Here is a 19,384-nt window from a genome sequence, read left to right as displayed (position 1 = left end):
ATTACTTTATGTGATGTGAGGTCAGTTTTGCCTATTAACCATCAGTCATAGAGGCAATTCTGAAAGTCTAATGAACTTGCTCAAAGACTTTCTGACATTTAAATTAGAAAAAAAAATGTATCTAGATTTAAAAAAATAACAGTTAAAAACAAGCTGAAGCAATGAGCTTTGGAATTGACATCAGCTGTTTGACTTTCAAATCATTAATAAAGTCATGCCCCAATTAGTCTTTGGAAGAGATACAAAAGGTTTTGTAGCAAACTTGAAAAAAGCTCACACAATTTTTTCAATTATCTCTAGGAGAGAACTTTTCTGCTAAAGATAATTAATTACAAATATGGAATAATTGCATTATCTTTTTTTTGGCTACACAAGTTGTAGTCCAAGAAATTTCATATTTCAGTGAAGTAGCTCCTGATATAGATCAAAGAAAGCCTTTTATGCCTTAACTGTATTCCCATTGTATAACTTAGCTATGTTTTTAGTATACCATTATTTTATGACAGTTTTTTAAGTTAGAGACTACATTAGAATACTTTTTAATTTCATATTACACTTCAGGGACAATGGAAGTCTAAGTATTAATACTAGTAATTGAATAAAGTTAATATATTTAATAAAATTGAATACTATACCATAATTTTGTTACTTCTCCCTAAAAAAAAACCAAAACCCAGAGGATGGAAAATACATAGCTATTAATTGATTAATCTATGAGAATTTAGGGGCCAACAATATACATAAAGATTAGCAATATTAAAGTGGCAAGGAACTAGCCCTTTCATTCCACATCAAATTATAGAGTCATGATGAAAATGTATTGAGAAACCTGCTTTATTGCTTTCCTCATATAGTCTTAGATTTGAAGTTCCTCAAATACACAGTAAAATCCTCAATACATTTATAATGATAAAATATGTTGTTTCTTGCATAAAATTACATGGTCCAACCAGAATGGAGTATTGTCCTGAGCATCTAAACAATAAAGCCTGATGGATCTAAATTATTATATGTATTTGTCTTTGTTTAATGCCATTAACAAGTTCACCTTATTAATCCTTTTGAACAGTATTTCTAGTACAGTATTTCTCTTCTAGTATTTCTAGAATAGTATTACTCTTATTTGTCCTGACTGACATTTTCAAGGGAGCTTCACCAAAAGGTAGTTCATGATTGTGTCTTTAGTTTGAATACCAAATTATCACTGCACTCACGGATTCCCTTCATCTGCAAAGCAACAAATTGCCTGACTTGTCCGTGCTCTGTCACCCCTTTAAACAAGCAGCCAAGACAATGAGTTATTCATGTAATAAATTATAAAATCTGTATTGTCTTTAATGCTCACGTCTAAACAACAACCAGTCTACAGGTTGAATTTAATATTAACCCCATTCAGCTCCTTTACTGGCAACCTGCCATAGTATACATTTCACCAAATTCAAGAACCAACACAAGAATTTGTTTAGGTAAGTAACCAGAATAGTTAAAGCCATAAGATATTTTAATTGTTTGTTTTTCTTTTAATAGTTGAAGAATATGGTGTCAACACAGTGGGCAATCACATTAGAAAACATGTAATTACCCAGTACGTTAGTATTTTTCTCTTAAGGTATTTCACGTTGGGAGATTTCAAGTACCCTCTATGTAAAAGTGTAACTCAAAATCTTGTAGTGTTTTCACTGTGTACTGTAATTCACTGCAATTTTAATGCAGCATTACACTAACAGGATAATTGAAAAGGAAAATAAAGTGAGTAAAATCTTTTAGCGCTGTAACAGCACCCATGTTTTAGTCTGGTAAGCACTTCAGTGCTTTGCTGAAATATATAAGAGGTAAGTAAATAACAATCTAGTGTTTTCTACAAAGTCAGGCTGACTGATTAGGTGTTGAAAATATGAGAGCAAGGGAATGCTTGTGGTTGATAGTTCTTGAGAAATGAACATTTATGACTAGGACTTTCCACGGAAGAAGCCAGACAATCAGACTGCAAAACGGGTAATCACCATTTTGCTCTTTGCTCATGAAATTAAAAAAAGGATATTAACTTTGCAATATCTATTCCAGTCTTCTCCCCAAAAAGGAACATTATTAAATTTCCTGTAAATTCTAAAAATACGTATTTTACAATCCGCTTGTACTTCTAGTACTAAATATTTAAAGCAAAAACAATTGCCTTGTTCCATTGTCCCATCAGTGCACATAGTTTCACAGCTAGTTCTAAACAACACAATTTTATGTAACCTTAAATACAACAGAACTTTAGTAAAATGTTTTTTCTTTTATAATAAAACCAAAATAAACTTCAGCTTCTGTTTTATATGCCAGTTGAGATTCTTTGCAGTAATTCCTTCCACATCTGCTCTGCAGCTTTCAGGTTTATAAAAGCAGCATCTCCCAATTTCCTTTCATCAAGATATCCATATGCTGTGTTTTATAGACATGTTGGTACAGTTTAACACTGAGTCACTAATTACAGCTTGGAGTCATATATATACTAAGGCTAAGAAAATAAATACATGTGGTTATGAGGCATTTAATACTGAAAATCCCAGACAGCCTAGTCGAAAATTCTTTGAAGTGTGATAACATACCAATAAAAGTACCCCTTAAATTATCACAAAAGTCATAAAAACAAAATTGAGACTTAAAGTAAAAAAGTCAATAATAAAACTATACATAAGCACCACCAGATTCTAAACTAATGACCTAAGATCATGTGCAGAAAAGTTACCAGGAAGATTGTGACAGCAAAAAAAAAAAAAAGGGCTAAAGAACCAAAAGGTTTGTGAATGGGGCTGTTACGGAAAGATCTTCATAAAACATTTGTCCAAAACAAATTTCTAGGATTTCTGAAGACAGTACAGTGTTGTTATCTCCTGTTTTCAAGTTTCTCAGTTGCCAGTGTATTGTAAATGTGATCAGCTTTCCAGTGAACAGTCCATCATCCATGGCAGCATTTGAGGGGAGAGAGAGCATAAGATGACCTCAAACCCCAATAATCTTCCCTATATGCAGGATTAGGAGTTTTGCAGTGTCCTGACTGATCTGCAGTGCTGTATTCCATTTCCTGTGCACCCTCACTACACACCCAATATTCCTGTGCCCTTGAGAGTACAACCACAGCAGCCCCCATCAATTCCACCTCTGAGAGACAACAGTGTAAGCACAACTGAGGAACTGAAAGTAGCCGCTGTTCTTTACAGCACATTGTATGTAAGCACAGTATGATCTATATAAAAATTTGGGGGCCTACACATATCTGTTAAGCTCCAGAGAGAGCGATCTAGGCTGCAATTTTTAAAAGTGCAGTGTAACCCTTCATTCTTCTGTCTATAAGCTCCTAATGCACTAAAAACATTTAAATGGGAGAAATGAAAAGTGAATAATGCTTCTTCATTAATTACCTACCTGGAGCATTATTTCTAAGTGTGCATATGAAAGAGGAAATCTGTCTTGTCACAAAAAAACCATCAGTAAAGACTGCAAAAATGCTTTCAATCCTGAAATGAAGTTCTAAATATCCAAGGGGACAAAAGGCAAATTAGAAGAACATGCTACAAAAATATCTGTGGGCATCGGAGAACTTGGAAAGACCAGAACCCTACAGAAAATTTTAAAGAGAAGAATCAAACTGGCAAATATATTTCTTTTGAGAAAAACAGCATTTAAGTTTCTTGATCAAAACTGACATTTAGAGAGCTACAGGCTAAAATAAAGTAGCGTTCATTACCTTAAGCCCAAGGTTTCCAGGTTTCAAAAAAGGCATAGTAAAGAAATAGAAATGTGGGTATAACTCTAGTTTTCCTATTTTTTTCCATGCTAATCATGGGATACAGGCTGTAACGTGAAGCAAGCAACATGCTGTGAAGAGTATTCTTATATAATCAGCAGAGAACAAACTGTTCCTTCTCTTCCTTAAATCTGTACCCAATCACACAGACAGGCTTCACTGGGACAGCTTTGCTACAGAGTACTTGCCAGTGAGAGAACAAAGATTTTCCCGAAGACTTTTCCTTTCCCTTTTCTCTCCCTTCTCTCTCCCTCCTAAGAGAACAAGAGATACAAGAAGCTGTTCTGTAAGGCTCTGTCAAGATGATTTATGATAGACATTGACATTAAAATGTACAAGTCCTGTTGATGCAGAAAATATGGCTAATCTGTAAAGTTTATAGCTTAATATATATACGTATATGTATATGTTTCACACCTTCCTTCTTTCCTTGAAAAAAACAACACAACTGTGCTGATAACATCTGAAATTAAAATTAGCCACCTTTTCTGCAAATTAAGAAGTAAAGAACTGCAAAGGAAATAGAGCTACATGGTTCTGGCAGGTAAAGCAGAAAAGGGAGAGGAATCACGTAAGCAAACAAGGCTTCTGGGGAAGAAAAGGCTACCTTGCTACTTGCAGTCCTCCCATGAGAGATTTCAGATTGTAGTATTGTGTTCTCACTCTCCATTTTCAATAACGAAAAAAGTGTTTTGTCATATGGCAAGAATAAAGAACACCAACTAAGTGTTTTCATAGGACTCCCCACATACATTACTACGAATAGCAGAACATAGGGTCTTATTCATATTACATAAAGATGATGTTTAATGAAGAAATTCAACACACATCTATTACAAGGCGTTGATTGACATGAAATATTTCTGGCAAAGTGAAAAAACCCAATACAATCAGGTTTACTTCTTAAAAGCAAACGGCTTTTTCCTTCACTTCCTGATCAAAACTCAATAGTGACTGAAAAATTTTTATGGTAATATAAAGGAATATTTGTTTTAAGAAATAAAGTACTAATGGGAAAACAAGAAAGAAAATATTAATATCTGATTCAAAGTGCATTGTGTGTATTTTTATAAAATAAAATGGATTTGCCACGTTGCCTTTCCAAATAATATTAAAAAGGTTTTTCTCTTCTCTAACATTACTCAGCTTCCCAAAAATTGTCCAGTACTTCCTACGAAGTAGAACAACACCTAACAGTGCCAGTTAACACCAGCAAAAAATACTCCAGCCAACCTTCCAATGGAAAACATGTTGACAAGTATTTTTTCTAGCTCACTGCAGTACTTAGCTATGTCACCTCCTCCCTTTCTAATATTTCTCTCCCTTAATTTAAGTTGGGACAACCTTTCCCAACTCTACCAGGCTTTAGGCACAATATGGTGTGTCTATGCTCAAAAGCTTGCACATCTTCCTTAATCAGCTGCTCTGGCTGAAGAGACTCTTCCAGCACACCTGCTCCTGTCCATAGCCCCGTGCTGTGGTGACCAGAGCAACAGTTATTGGGAAACCCTGGCATTGGAAATATTTGGCAGTAGGGCCTGGGGATGAGGTACGAGATGATGTATAAGGCCTCCCTGCCCCAGCACCTGCACCAAGAACCAGCTCAAGAACTATGTAGGGGTCTCACCCCAGCCCCAAAATAAAAATTAAGAGTGGAACAGAAATATTTTTTATATCCCCCAGCCAAACAGGAGAAAAACAGAAGGCAACAATTACAACCTGCTGGTCAACTGCTCAGACAGTGTATGTGCTCTGTTTCTGTGCAACATTAGAACCAGTAGCCTAAATTCATCCTAGCCCACCACAAATTGCCACAAAGAATTTAACAGCAAGGATGTACTTGTTATCCCTCCCTTTTAAATTTTTTTTTTAATAATAATAAGAATGTTTAGGATATATACTACATATCCAGACTGCATCATACCCAGTACCATCATTACTGATAAGATGTCCAATCTCATTACAAGATCCCTGCCAGCTCACTGATGCTCACACGAAGGGGGCAGACCCTCTCTCCTTGCTCCCCAGAACTTCAGAGAGAGCCTTGCCGAAGTCCTCCAGCACCATCTAGAATCTTTTGCTCTGGGGGGGTGCAGGATACAGTTTAAAACATCAGAGAAAAGAGTTTAAGAGATTATTCAAGGGTCTGCTGACCTGCATTCTGTGTAGTCAATAAAATGCTTCAACAACATTTGGAATCCTACTTAAATTTAGTATTTATACTACATACATCACATTGTACTGAAATGTTTAACGTCTAGATCCGTGGATTTTTAAGAGGATTTAATCTTACATCCTGAGGAATAAATTAAGAAAGACAGCCCCACCTGCCGACAGAACAGTCACAGTACAAAGGGAAAATGAACTTCCTACTCACCGGCCAGAAAATACAAGTTTTCTTTCCACCTCTTTCATACAGACCCCAAAACCACTTCATTCCAGCAGAGCAAGAACTCAAATCTCTTTTTCCCTTTGCTCAACAAGTAAATTCAGATGACAAATTAGTTTGTTATCCTTTCTAGAATTCACTGCTCCTTGACAGGGCAATGTACAAACTCCATTCCATAGTGTCCAAAAATACGGTTCAATAAAAGCTAATTGAAGAAAAATCAACTGAAACCTATTTGAAGAATTCATCTGCACATTTTATCTCAAATACTATTTCCTGTGCTCAGGACTGTAAGAACTCTTTATCAAATCAATAAGGGGATAACTTGCAGTGCTCGTATTTTTACAACTTCAGTGAAGTTTGTTTCCCAAGTAATAATGGGAATGCTTTTTAATTTGAAATCCTTTGATCTCTTTTCCTTTTGCTTGGGTTTTGGGGGTCTTTTTGAGTGAATAGCATAATTCTGTAATTTTGTTGCAAGAGTTTTATTATCTAGTAATAGCCTTTGTCTCTTATGCTATGTCACTAATAATTCCTGAATAAATATTTTAATACTATCCAAACAGCTCTTTTTCCCCCCTTCCCTTGAAGCCTAAATTTCTATTATATATTTTTAGCTATTCCAAAGAACACACAGGACTGCCAAGAGAAAGTGGCAAAGTTTCTTTCACAAATAATCTTCCCTTGCCTATCTGTGGCACAGTTAGATCTCTAGGAAGTACCTTGCTTTTCCTTTACTTTAGAGCACGTGAAACAAACAGCACTGAGTCATTCTACAAGAAGCTAATTTTTGAGCATACAAAATGAAGAGGATGCTGGATAGACAGGCCAACACTGCCAGTAATTCCCCACGATGTAACTCATAGCCCCTCATCTATTTTTCCCTAAGTTACACCCAGAAAAAAAGATTTGTCATCTCCTCTCAAAGCTCTCAAGCGCAAGCTTGAGAAGTTCATTTCTGCTATCTTCTGCTCTTACAAAAACTGGCAATGCTGTAGAACTAGTAGTGCTCTAGGGATAATAAATTTTGCAATCTTTTTGTAATACTTAGCAAACATGAATTTTTCCTTCCTCTTTGGTGAAAAATTAATTATTGACACACTAGATAATGGGAAGCACAAGGATGAATTAAGTATCACCTTGTGACAAGAGGGACAAGAGTTGGATTCCAATCATGATGTACAGTAATAAAACAGAACAAAAAAATCCACAGAAACAAACTGCCACTTGGACACAGGAAAATTTAACTTTACTGATCTGTCAATGCTACAGTGTTTCCAGTTATGACATGAACGTATGGAAGTTGATGAAGCTTCATTTTGTCACTAGCTTGTTGCAAGGCATAAGATGCGATGCAGCATGCTAATATTAGCAGAATTTGAGGCATATGTTCATGTTTACCAGGGACTGTTTCATTAACAGTTCTTTCATTAAGTTTTACAATCACTACATTCAGTTATATTCCACTAATCAATACAAAACCAGAGACTAATTCTTCAGGATCATTTTATTAGGAATGAGGAATATAAATCTCTTATGAAAATATCTTAACATTTCAATATATAAGAATTGTCTATAAAAATATACTACTACATAACAAAGCCAGTAACTTCTACAAAACATATAATTCAACATATATTTAACAATATATAGGACATAGTAAAAATCCTTTAATTAATGCTGAGGGTATTTTTACCCCCTTTTTGTCAAACAATAATTCATATAACATAGGAAATTACTCATTCTGATACACAGAAGTTATCACCATAAAACTCTATGTATGTTCCCCCCTGAAGTCACCTGCATCTGCAGGAACATAAAGCCACAACTTTTCTTTGGATGGACAGGCAGTTATGACCCCAAAAACATTCTTCTGGTAGCTGCAATGTCCTGCTGAAGTCAGTGTTCACATCTGCTGTCAGCACTGCCAATGCTGAATCCACACAGAGACAGAGATCGTGTTTTTATTACCCTTGTGGGGCTTTTATTACCCTGAAGAGCCTGCCATGGTTATCATGGTTAGAGAACTAAAAGACAGACTCTTCCTGGGTAACTACTGCTAGTTAGCAAGGAAATAACTTCTAAAGAGGCTGCCTCCCTAGAAATAAACCTTCCAACAGACAGCTCTTAAACAAAAGCGCAAGGAAGAGAAAGTAACGATGGGGGTAGTCATTTATTTTAAATTATGATCAAGGGAAGTATGATCCATTTGGTCATTACCAATTATGGGAAGCACCATCTTGGAACACTTTTTGGAACTGGGAGTCGGGTTTCAGAATAAAAATGACACATTTAACTAGTAATATCACCTGTTATGTTGAGGTTACTTCATGCCTGATGTTTGACAAATGCTGGAAATCCACTTTAATTACATAGACCACCCTTGTCTACACAACGAGTTTGTCAAATTCTTGGTGTAGATTTATTTAAAGGGCTTTTAGAGCATACTTTAAACAACCAACTTAACCTGAAAGAAATTGGCTGCTGCACAGTGACAGTACAAAGCCATCAGCTTTCTATAGAAGAGGTGGGTACATAAGGCTTTAAGGCTACAAAGTCTCACTGAAGACCACAGGCAATTACAGTGTCTTGCATAGTAAAGAACACATGGAACAAACTTATGATGCATCAGTAACAACTAAATCTTTTTATCCCTACATTTCTGTGCAAAATAACCAATAATTAACTATTATTCTTTCTATTCAGAATCAATGAATGAATATGTTGAAATTCAAGAGAAACTTAACATTTTAAGAAAGCAATTGCAATGCAACAATATTTCATCATATTACAAAGGAAAGAGTTTCTATTAGAAAAGTATATTTATCAAACTTTAAAGTAAAGATAACAACAGGACACTGCAGACAATGAACATCAATATATTTCTGACTCAAAGCTCAGAAAAATAACTTTTGACCCTGAGAAACTTGCTGTATTAAAAAGCTAAAAAAGATCAGAATCTAAAAGAATCAAGGCTCAGTTTCATTTCAGATTCTCAAACTGTTAAGCTTTGAAGAAGAGTTTTACCATCCTAAGAGAAATTTAAAGAAATATTTTCAATTAAAAAACCCCAGCATTTCATGGTATCCACACTTTTGTAATTTCTTTAAGGCTTGCAACTAATATTTATGTTTTCAGCCTATATTTAAGAGGAAGAAAAATTTTTAAATTGAGGTGGTTGAAGAACTTAAAGCTTAAATGTCTTTCATTCTCAACATCATCTAAAAAACCGATTACAGAAACTAGCTTGTCATGCTTTATGGATAGAGAAGCCCTAGTCAAGTTCTTCATTCTCATTCCAGTTAAACAGTTCCCTAAAAGACAGATCAAAATCAAAACAGTGTTCCAAAACACTGGTTTAGATTATTATTTTAACAACTTAAATATTTAGGAAGGTTTAAGAACAGCAAGAGGAAAAAAGCAGATGATGCCATAAGGAAACCCTGTATGTTTGAACAAAGAAAAAAATCAATCATCTGGGGGTTTTGGCACTAGAAATATATTGAAAGAGTTTCTGCAAGAACTTGAGACAAAAATTACAAATCACTGTACCTAGATGTTGATTTCTGGTCATGTAGCATATTTTCTACATTTACTTATGTGTTAAGGGCAAGAAAACAATCCTTTCTTCAGTAGCCTGTTCTTCTCTACTAAGTGTAAACAAGATTCATTGAAATCATATGAACTAAAGATTTTTATGTAAGCTTCCACATAATTTTTATTCTGTACTGACAAAGCAGCATTCATACACTGTACTTTCAACTATTATCTAATTCTACTTCCTAATGTTTTCATACTGTCATCAAGTTTAGGCTACTCTGGTTTTGCCCTCTCCAACAACCTTACTAAAAGATCGTACTGGATCAGCTCCCAGGGGTAGCTCATCATAACCACATAAGCACTGAGCCAAGTGGAGAGATCTGGGCTAGCTGACAATCCAAGTTTGCATCAATCTGAACTGCTTTGGAACCACACCTTTATAAGTGGCAATTCAAACATATGCATATTAAACATGAAGTGAAGCAGTAAAAAATGCAGCCTGTTTTCTTTCCCTCCCCTGAAAGCTGTTGCTCAATGGCAGTGATGGTTAAGCAGCAGAAAAACAATCCCAGTTCACAGTATTATGCAAAAAGGGTGCCAAACTGGAATTTTATTATTATGTGAGGGTTTTTAGAGATAGTAAAGCAGTTTCCTGACCTTGTCAGCAGTAGCTGAGCTTCAGCCTTCAGGAAAAGCAGAGAACAGACAGCTGTAAGCAGGAACTGATTCTACCACTCAAGTGGAATCTGCTCATATCCATAAACACATTCAGATTCAGGGTGCTGGTCTTACCTACAGAAACTTGGACAAAGACAGTTCCTCATGATACGTGGAAAAGTACTCTGAGGTACTGAAAAACACCTGGAGGACAACGCAATCATTGGTCCCAGCCAGCACAGCTTCATGAATGGCAAGTCTTGATTGTCAAACCTGATTTCCTTCTACTACAGGATAGCCCACCTAGTCAATCTAGGAAAGCCAGTACATGTCATCTTTTTGGACTTCAGCAGAGCTTTTGATACTGTTACAGCATCTTTCTGGACAAACTGTCCAGTACACAGCTGGATAACTCTGGTGCATGATGGGTGAGCAACTGGCTCACGGGTCAGGCACAAAGAGCTGCAGTGAGTGGGGTGACATCAGCCTGGCATCCAGTCACCAATGGGCTCTAGCCTCAGCCCAGTTCTCTTCAGCATCTTCATTAATGACTTGGACACAGGACTCTAAGGAATATGAAGTTTGCTGATGACACTAAATTGGGAGGAGCTGTTGACTCCCTCAAAGGCAGGGAGGCCCTGCAGATACCTCTATAAATTAGAGGGCTGGGCAATCACCAAACATATGAAGTTTAACAAGGTCAAGTGACAGATTCTGCACCTGGGGTAGGGCAACAGACAGACTGGGGAATGAGAGGCTGAAGAGCAGCACCACAGAAAGAGACTTGGGGGTCCTGGTAGATGGCTAGGGAATATGAGTCAGCAGTGCCCTGGCAGCCAGGAGGGCCATCTGTGTCCTGGGAAGCACTGGGCACAGCATCGCCAGCCAGGCAAGGGAGGGGATTGTCCTGCTCTGCTCTGCACTGGGCAGCCTCACCTCAAGTGCTGAGGGCAGTTTTGGGTGCCATAATATAAGAAAAACATTAAGCTGTTAGCTTAATGGAGGGCCACAAAGATGGTGAAGTGTCTGCAGGGGAAGACTTACGAGGAGTTGCTAACGTCACTCGATCTGTTCACCCTGAAAAAGAGGAGACTGAGGGGAGACCTCACTGTGGTCTTCAATATCCTCATAAGGGGAAGCGGAGGGGCAAGTGCCGATCTCTTCTCCCCATGCTGTGACAGGACTCGAGTAAATGGCCTGAAGCTGAGTCAGGGGAAGTTTAGGCTGGATATCAGGAAGAGATTCTTCACCCAGAGGATGTTTGGGGACTGGAACAGGGTTCCCAGGAAAGCAGTCACAGCACCAAGCCTGTCTGATTCAAGGAACATTTGGACAATGCTTTCAGGCACATGGTGTGACTCTTGGGGTGTCCTGTGCAGGGCCAGGAGTTGGACTCAATGATCCTGACAGGCCCTTTCCAACTCAATAGATTAGATGACACGCTGACCCTAAAGTACTACATACATTCTATGCCTTTGGGACTGAAGTCCCTAGATCTGCCCTGATATGATGCAATGCTTACTGGCAAAAGAAAAGACATGTGACCAGACATCTATAAATCAAAATAAGAAAACATGTGCCACCGTTAGTGATTTTGAAAAAATCATGTTATCAAGTGTACAAAACACAGCATTCTCTTTTAGAAGAACACTAGAGTGAGTAAGTAACTGAAAACGTCCCCATGATACAAAGAACCAAATCAAGATTCAAGTTAAAATTTTCTTTCAACTCTACTGAGACAAGATCCAAAACTATGTAAGATTCAACTTGGGAAAATCCCACTTTCTGATACTAAACATTTAGTCCTCCTGAAACATGAAGGACACCAAGACCAGTAATACAAGTATTTTTCTTTAGTATTTGTTGCATTCAAGATAAAGCCTACAAAAGAAAGAAGATGTGCAAGAGAAGTGATAAATGCAGACTTAAAAGGGCCAGCTGGAGAAGTGGGATTCAAGTTGCCCACTAGCACTGTCTGATGTAGTGTGGATGCCTGAATGTGATGTGTATGCATAGCTTCATCCTTACACCAAGCTTTCCTCAAACCTTTTCTGTAGAACCTCTGTACGACCTTGGCCAACCCCCATTTTCTGTGAGACTGCAATTAGATTGCAGGCTTGTACATTCTTTGGAAACTGGCAAAAGCTTTACTGTAAATCCTCCTAACTTTATGAAGGCAAAAGAGACTCAAACTTCATCTCATAAAGAACTATTGTATAGAAGATCTAAAAAGAGTCATAAGCAGCATTAAATATAAACTATATTAAATACCTAAAAAATACAATCTTTTGCATAGAATACAGAAAAGTGCAGCTACAGTGCAGCATTCCATACCACAAGAAAGGGCTTATTTATGAGTGGTACAGGATTAACTGTTGTCTCTCATCACTGAGACTGCAGCAACTAAAGACATGTTTATTGAGAAAATCACATTTGAAAAAAAAAAAAAAAAAGGTGATTAGGTTGTTTCACTATGTCGGTAAGGTAAGTGCAAACACTTAAAATTCTTTTTTAAAAAAAGCCAAGCTGATAGGTAATTTTCACAAGTTAATTTTCCCTTGGTATTACTTGGAAAAATGAAATTGCTTTTGTTCTTTTAGAATCCAAATTAAAATTAAATCCACATTTGGCATCTGTTTTGTGCAAAATAATAATTAGAAAGCTTGTAGAAGAACAAGCTTTATCTGTTCTATAAAAGCTGGTTGTTTAAGGATTATCAACTCTTCATTCCCTTCTAACTTTTGTACTGCAATCCCTGTGGTAATCAAGCACAGAATGGTATTAAGTCTGGGAGACTTATTTCCATTGCTCTGAAAAATAAAGAAAGCATCTAAGAAGTAGAGAGTCAGGAAATTTAGGAAAATAAATATTGTCCACTTTGGAAAGGAAGCAACAAATTTTAAGTATCTACCGCCCATATGAGCATGCCTAAATATAAGAAAGGAAAGTATATACCTCCTCAGTTGCTAAAATATCTTCAGTTTTGGTTAAAAAAAAGTCAGCTTATTTTATTGGATATAATTTGGTACTACAATTTGGTAAATGGGATACTTAAATAAAAATAAATATTGTATTTATATATATTTCAAGATTGCTTGTTTCTGTAATGAATTAGTGTCTCTATTATTAGATTTCCCTCTGTTTAGGTTTTTTCACGCTGTGTCGCCACTTACGAATGGCAGTTCCGGAACTACTGGCTACTACACAAAGGGCACCACCCACAGTCCACCAAGTTGGGAGATGATTGAGAAAAAGAACTTGTAAAATAAAAGCAAACACCACATCCATTGTTTTCATGATTGATACAGGTCCAGCTTTCTCTATCTGTAATGCTTTTGTGAGAAATACCTGACCCCCCAACCCTAACAAGCCTATTAATATTAGAAAAACCCTATCTCTGCCACAGTGTGGTAAACGCCATTCATTCAAAACAAACAATGCTATAACACATCCAATTAATCCAATGACTGCATAATACCAAATTGACAAAAAGTAATGCACAGATTTTCCCACCTTCCTTAGTATAACAATAGTCAAAGCTGCAGATAACGTGCTTGTAATTGCTGCTATAGTTCCTTTAAGGTGATCTGTGTAACTTCCTTCAATCCCCGTAACATGTGACCCAAACAGAAATGGTGGTCTGGCAATAAGAATCACTCCAGTGATTGCAAAGAGGGTAAACAGAAGATCCCAAAGGCTGTATTTCTCTTTGAGAAAGATCCATGCCAGTAATGATGTAAAAACAGGACTGGTAAAAGTTATAACAGTGGCATCAGCTAGTGGCATGACTTGATAAGCGTAGTAGAGAAGAACCATTGCAGTAGAACCAAGGAATCCTCGGAAGAAAAGAAAAATTCTTTTACCTTTTGGTCCCAAAAACCCTGTTCTGAAAAACAGAAAGGTCACATTAATGTCACTGTCTTGCTTATTTCATGACTAACATCCAAACACATTTAAATATGGTACACACCTTTCTAAATGAGGGACTTTAATACCCAAATATTCTTAACTGTCTGATCACAGACCAATTTATTTCCATCATGACCCGCAATCACATTCAGAGTCCAGAACCTGTTCTCCTAGCAATTAATTTTTTGCTTGCAAAATAACCCAAGAGTACCTACAAATTACCTTCTATTTTTTTAAGATCACCCCTTTGTGGAAACCAAAGCATTTGATACAATAATCCTAGTACAAGCCTCTACCATTCAGGGAGTCAAAGATTTTCAGTTTTCTGATTCGTATTAAGAAACTATCAACTAATCTAAAATAATGCAGTTATGCAACTGAAGTCCAAACTAAAATAACACTGCAATCTTATTTAAGTGAGTCATAATTCTAGATCTAGTTCTAACAAATAACTTTAAACATTTTCTACACTTACTTGTAGTATATTAAACCAGGAAGAACAAATGCCATTTGGAAAACACATCGAAATGCACTCACTTCCACTGAATGTACATCTTCTATTTTTTTAAGAAATAAAGAGGCCAGTGAGAAAAGGAAGGCAGACAGTATGGTATAAAACAGACCAAGTCCTGGGCACGCAGCTTTCTTCTTTGTCCCTGCAACAGATAAACTACAGTTAGTAAAGATCTATTAGAAGACTTCTCTGATCAGGCAGCTCCACACACTGCAGTGCTCCACACCTCTGTAGCGATTTTTGTGGTGGAGAACAGGGGAACCAAAGAAACAAATGCAAATATTACATCTGTTTAACAGACATACCTTGAAAATACTTTTCACTGACCATCATGAGTCCTCTTTTTTTTCTCAAAACAGGGTGTAAGACATGAACTCTAACACCTGGGATACACAACACTGCAGTTCTACATGAGTTAGTAGGACTCCTTGTAGATATCAGACTAGTACGTGTTTTACTATAGGGACTAGTCACAATTCTGCCCAGGGACCAATAAATATAACTGACTACAAAATAATCAGATTCTGAAACAATTATCTTGGGAATCAGCTGCTTCGTTAACTAAGTTAACTAAGGATCCTGAGGAAAAATTTAATTTAATTTCTCACAAATACACAATGTAAAATTTGTATACAGAACATCATTTTTGTTATACCTCATGTTTATTTTGCAGCTAAGTCACCCTAATTTTGACCCAGACCTACAGAAGTTTCAGATCACATTTTTATCTTGCTGTAAGAATTCAAATATTTTCTTCAAATAGGCATCAAATATACATTTTTAAGCAGAAAAAAGTTTAAGTAACTAATGTTAAAACATCAAAGGCCTGATGTCTATCATAATTCCATGAAGACCTTAGTTTATGCTTATTTATCAGACCTCCCCTTCCTGAAAGTTTCCCGAGTCTAATGTTTCTATTAAAGTTTCCTCATTGCCTAAGGCTTTCTTCAACAACATACTCTTCCTCGTTCCATTCATTTTCTCCACCCTGAACTATTTAAAAAAAAAAAAAGCAAGGAGAGGGAGAACTGTGTGAGAGAGAGAACTGTGTTGAGGTCAGCAGCAGCAATCTCCAAGGAAATCAGCCTTTTTTTTACTGCTTTGTTGCATAAAAGTAACAGTCTTTCCACTGAACCTAGAGGTGAACATCAGGGAAAATAAAGCCCACCTAAAAATCTGAGTGAGATGTCATCTCACTATCTCTTTCTTCTTCTCTACCTGCATAAAACATTGGGAGTCACCTTTTCTTCTGCGACACCCTCTAAAGATAGGAGCAAGAACTCCATGTCCCAGAGGCAGTGTTTTGATAAAAGGGTGCCTCATCTCACATTAGTGTGGCAGCCTGTAAGCCTTACGGATCCTCTAAAACATAATCAGCAGGGTACTGCTGTGAGTTGCTTAGCAACTAAGTACGGTTTTGAGAGGTTTTTTTTTTTTAATTAATAAAACTTGTCACAAACCATTTTGATCCTCCTTGAGATCAGCACTCAAGGCTGATAAACTGCATCTTACTGCCTAGGAGGGGAGACTGCAGGCTGACAGTCCTAGGGACCCTGGCTTTACAACAGCAACCACAACCTGAAGTAGGCAAAAGGTTTGCTTCTCAAGGAATCCTGCCACACTGCAGCGGAAAGTGAGTTACAGCTCCTACTTGAAATACTTCTGTTTAGCAACAGCCTCTTACATAAAACTGACTATAAAAACTACCACCAACCAACACTGGACCGGGACATCTACCAACTATGAAACAAAGTGGATTTAAAAAATGTTCATGAACTATGTAATACCTTAATCCACATAGTCACATAACAGAACTACAAAATCAACAGTCTCTAATATTGAAGCAAGAGGAATCAGACTGGCCTATAACTGAAATGGGAAATCCAAACCCAGGCTGGCTTATGGATGAACACAGCACAAACAGAACTATTAACTTTTATTTCAGGCATGACAGCTTGTCTGATTACTACAGAATGAAGCCAACCTAAATAAAGAAAGTGTTGAAATGGAAAACCAATCAAATTAAAGCAAACTACACCAAAAGGATCTTACACCCAGAACTAAGCTTTGGATCGTAAGGAACAAACAAAAACCAGAAGGAACTAATTTCTGTAAACTACCCAATATACCAAGCCTATCAGAAACAGAATCTTCAGAATCTTGTAATACTAGAATTTAAACCATCAACATCTTGCATTGCCAAAGCATGTACTCAGTGCAATGAGAAAGTGTTTTACTTCCTTTTAAAAATAAAATGGTACAAGTTCTTCCACCAAAAACAAGAACTGCAGTTCTGAAGAGTGCTTATTTCAAAGTAAGTTTTAGGGAGAAGTTAGGTTAAGATAACATTCCCACCCCACAAAATATTAGGCCTCAAAATACTAGCCGAACATCATCAAAACAGTCAAGCACTCATGCTTTTTTGAAAGAATGTAGCAGCCTGAAAATCAAAAGGTTTCAAGCAGTACCCAAGTCCTCTTTTTTGAGTGGCTAGAGATTTGGTTTTCCAGTTTTACTCCCTGGCCATCTCCACAGGTAATGCTTTCAAACAATTTTCCATTCCTGTTTTAAGTTGTAGGTAAATGCCTCCCACTGTGCACTGTTTTAGGTGTAAACTCTGACGGTGTTTTTAATGCCGTGCTTTGTTCCAAACAGTTTTTATACTTGCAAAATGCACGCAATGAAGAAAATCACACTTATCACATGCAAGCATCTCAGGAACAGTAGCAGACGCAGAAGAGTACTGGATATGGGAAAAGTGGTAAGTGAGAAGATGATTCTTCCAGACCTTCAGGAAAGGTAGGAGAGTCTCCATGTTGTAAAAAGCACAAGAGCTCTCTTTGACTTCTGTAAAGTGCCAGGAGCACAACAGCCTGCATTGGAACTAATCATGGTCATGCAGACAAGATCTAAGCATGATTCATAGTCTTCAGTCATAGACTCAGTCAACAATTTTGCGAGACAGACATCCCAAAGACAAAGTACTCTTTCTGGTTAATTAATGTAAGTTTCTCAGGATTTCAAACACTTTTTTTTTCCCCCAAGCTTTGCCTCAGAAGGGACACTAATGTGAATTTCACCGGTGAAGGACTCTGTCCTCTCCGTAGCTCACCACCAAATCTATTTTCTGCTGGAAAGTCAATTACAGTCAATTCAATGACAAACACATTTTCAGTGAAGTCGTTTGAAAAAAAAAAAGTACTCCAGATAACTTCAGAAGTTATTTCAAGACGACATTTATGTTTTAAGAGGACTCTACTTTAAAGCTACATGTTGCATATTTCACAATAACTTTGTGGCTTTATCAACTAAACATCACCAAGAAGTGACGCGAGGACTCGAGTTAGGAGAAAATAAACGTTACACTCAGACTAAAGCCATGTAAGAATTCCCAGGAAGTCACAGTCCCAAATACGTGGACTTGCTGAACTGCACTCTCAAACGTATTTATAGTGCCAGAAGGCACACTGGCAGAAGGCACCTCTATTTACCCAAACCTGTCAAGTCTTACTTTAAAATTTTAACAACAGGAAATACTGTTTTCCCGAGACATAATCGTTCTCAAAGCTCTCTCAGAGGCGACAGAGCCGCCCGGCGCTGGGGATGAGCGGTCCCGGCGCTCTGCCCGCTCCCGGGGCGTGGGGGGGCACCGAGCACCCGGCCCGAGCCGCGCCCGGCGCACGGGCACAAGGTGCAAGGGCACGGAGCAGATCGCGCCTGCCAGCCCGCTGATTCCTCCACCGGGGCCGGCTTGTCCGGACAAGAGGAGCGGGAGGAAGAGGGCGAGACTGAACCCGCTCGCAGGTGACCCGCGGGCACGGCTCGGAAGCGGCGAGGCGGCTCCTGCCGGCGGCCGGGCGGGCACCGGCGCCGGGCGCCCTCTGCGGCCGCCGGAGCCCGCTGCGCGCCCTGCCGCCACGTGCGGACAGCCCGCTGCCCTCGGGCCGCTTCTCCTTCCCCCGCGGCCCGGCAATGTCACCCCGAGAGCGGGTAGCCTAGCCGGGAGGACGCTGCCACCTGCCCCGCCTGCCGGACTCCCCCTCCTCACCAGGTGCCTCGCAGCAGCACGGCCAGGACATGCCCGAGCAGCAGCCGCAAGCGCAGCGCTCCTCGGCGCTCGCCGCCTCGACGCCGGGTGCCGGGCACAGGCACGGCTGCACCGCACCCGCTCCGTCCTCACGGCCCGGCGGCACCTCCGACTCCTTCCCGCCCGCTGCCGGAGCAGCGTCGCCCTCTCCGCCCTGACACAGCACCATGAGGACGCAGGGCTGCCACGATGCTCCCGGCGGCTCCTCGGCTGCCCCTCGGCTGCCGGCGACACCTGCCCTCCTGCGCATGCGGTGCGGCCGCCCAGCGCCGCCTGCCGCCCTCCCTCCGCCCGCCCGCAGCGCCGAGCACCCGCGGGGGGGACTACACCGGGTCCCGGCTCCGCCACCCCCCGCCAGGCCCCGCCCGGAACCAGCCGGGCGGCCCGTCCCTCCCGCGGCGGGTACCTGCCTGCGAGCTCGGCGGGAGCCGAGCGCCCCTGCCGGGACAGGAGGCAGCGCCCCACCGCTTCCTTCCCGGCGTCCCCCCCAGAGGGACC

General features: G+C 39.2%; 2 protein-coding genes across 2 annotated transcripts in view; both read right to left on the bottom strand.

The window, feature by feature from the left end:
- Positions 1-3,840, bottom strand: part of PLCE1 (phospholipase C epsilon 1) — a 149,919-nt gene extending 146,079 nt beyond the window's left edge. The window contains exon 1 of the mRNA XM_048310526.1: positions 3,731-3,840. The gene's annotated coding sequence lies outside the window, so the exon portion shown is untranslated. The remainder of the gene's footprint in view (positions 1-3,730) is intronic.
- Positions 3,841-11,961: 8,121 nt separating this feature from the next.
- On the bottom strand, positions 11,962-19,144 carry SLC35G1 (solute carrier family 35 member G1). The gene is made up of 3 exons (XM_048311958.1): positions 18,848-19,144; positions 14,761-14,941; positions 11,962-14,262 (listed from the first exon to the last, which is right to left on the bottom strand). Exons 1-3 carry the CDS (start codon positions 19,134-19,136, stop codon positions 13,503-13,505), a joined length of 1,230 nt encoding a protein of 409 aa, XP_048167915.1. The 5' UTR covers positions 19,137-19,144; the 3' UTR covers positions 11,962-13,502.
- Between the last annotated feature and the right edge of the window lie 240 nt (positions 19,145-19,384).

The sequence above is a fragment of the Corvus hawaiiensis genome, chromosome 8 (genome assembly GCF_020740725.1).
Source record: "Corvus hawaiiensis isolate bCorHaw1 chromosome 8, bCorHaw1.pri.cur, whole genome shotgun sequence".
NCBI classification, from domain to species: Eukaryota; Metazoa; Chordata; class Aves; order Passeriformes; family Corvidae; genus Corvus; species Corvus hawaiiensis.
This window is presented reverse-complemented; position numbering and strand designations above follow the sequence as displayed.

What these genes read in the sequence shown, in the direction of transcription:
- SLC35G1 (XM_048311958.1), bottom strand. Translation starts at nt 19,136, where the DNA reads ATGCGCAGGAGGGCAGGTGTCGCCGGCAGCCGAGGGGCAGCCGAGGAG. An exon ending in GTGCTGCTGCGAGGCACCTG is followed by an intron (nt 14,942 to 18,847) that starts GTGAGGAGGGGG and finishes TATCTGTTGCAG; the next exon opens with GGACAAAGAAGAAAGCTGCG. An exon ending in CCTGGTTTAATATACTACAA is followed by an intron (nt 14,263 to 14,760) that starts GTAAGTGTAGAA and finishes TCTGTTTTTCAG; the next exon opens with AACAGGGTTTTTGGGACCAA.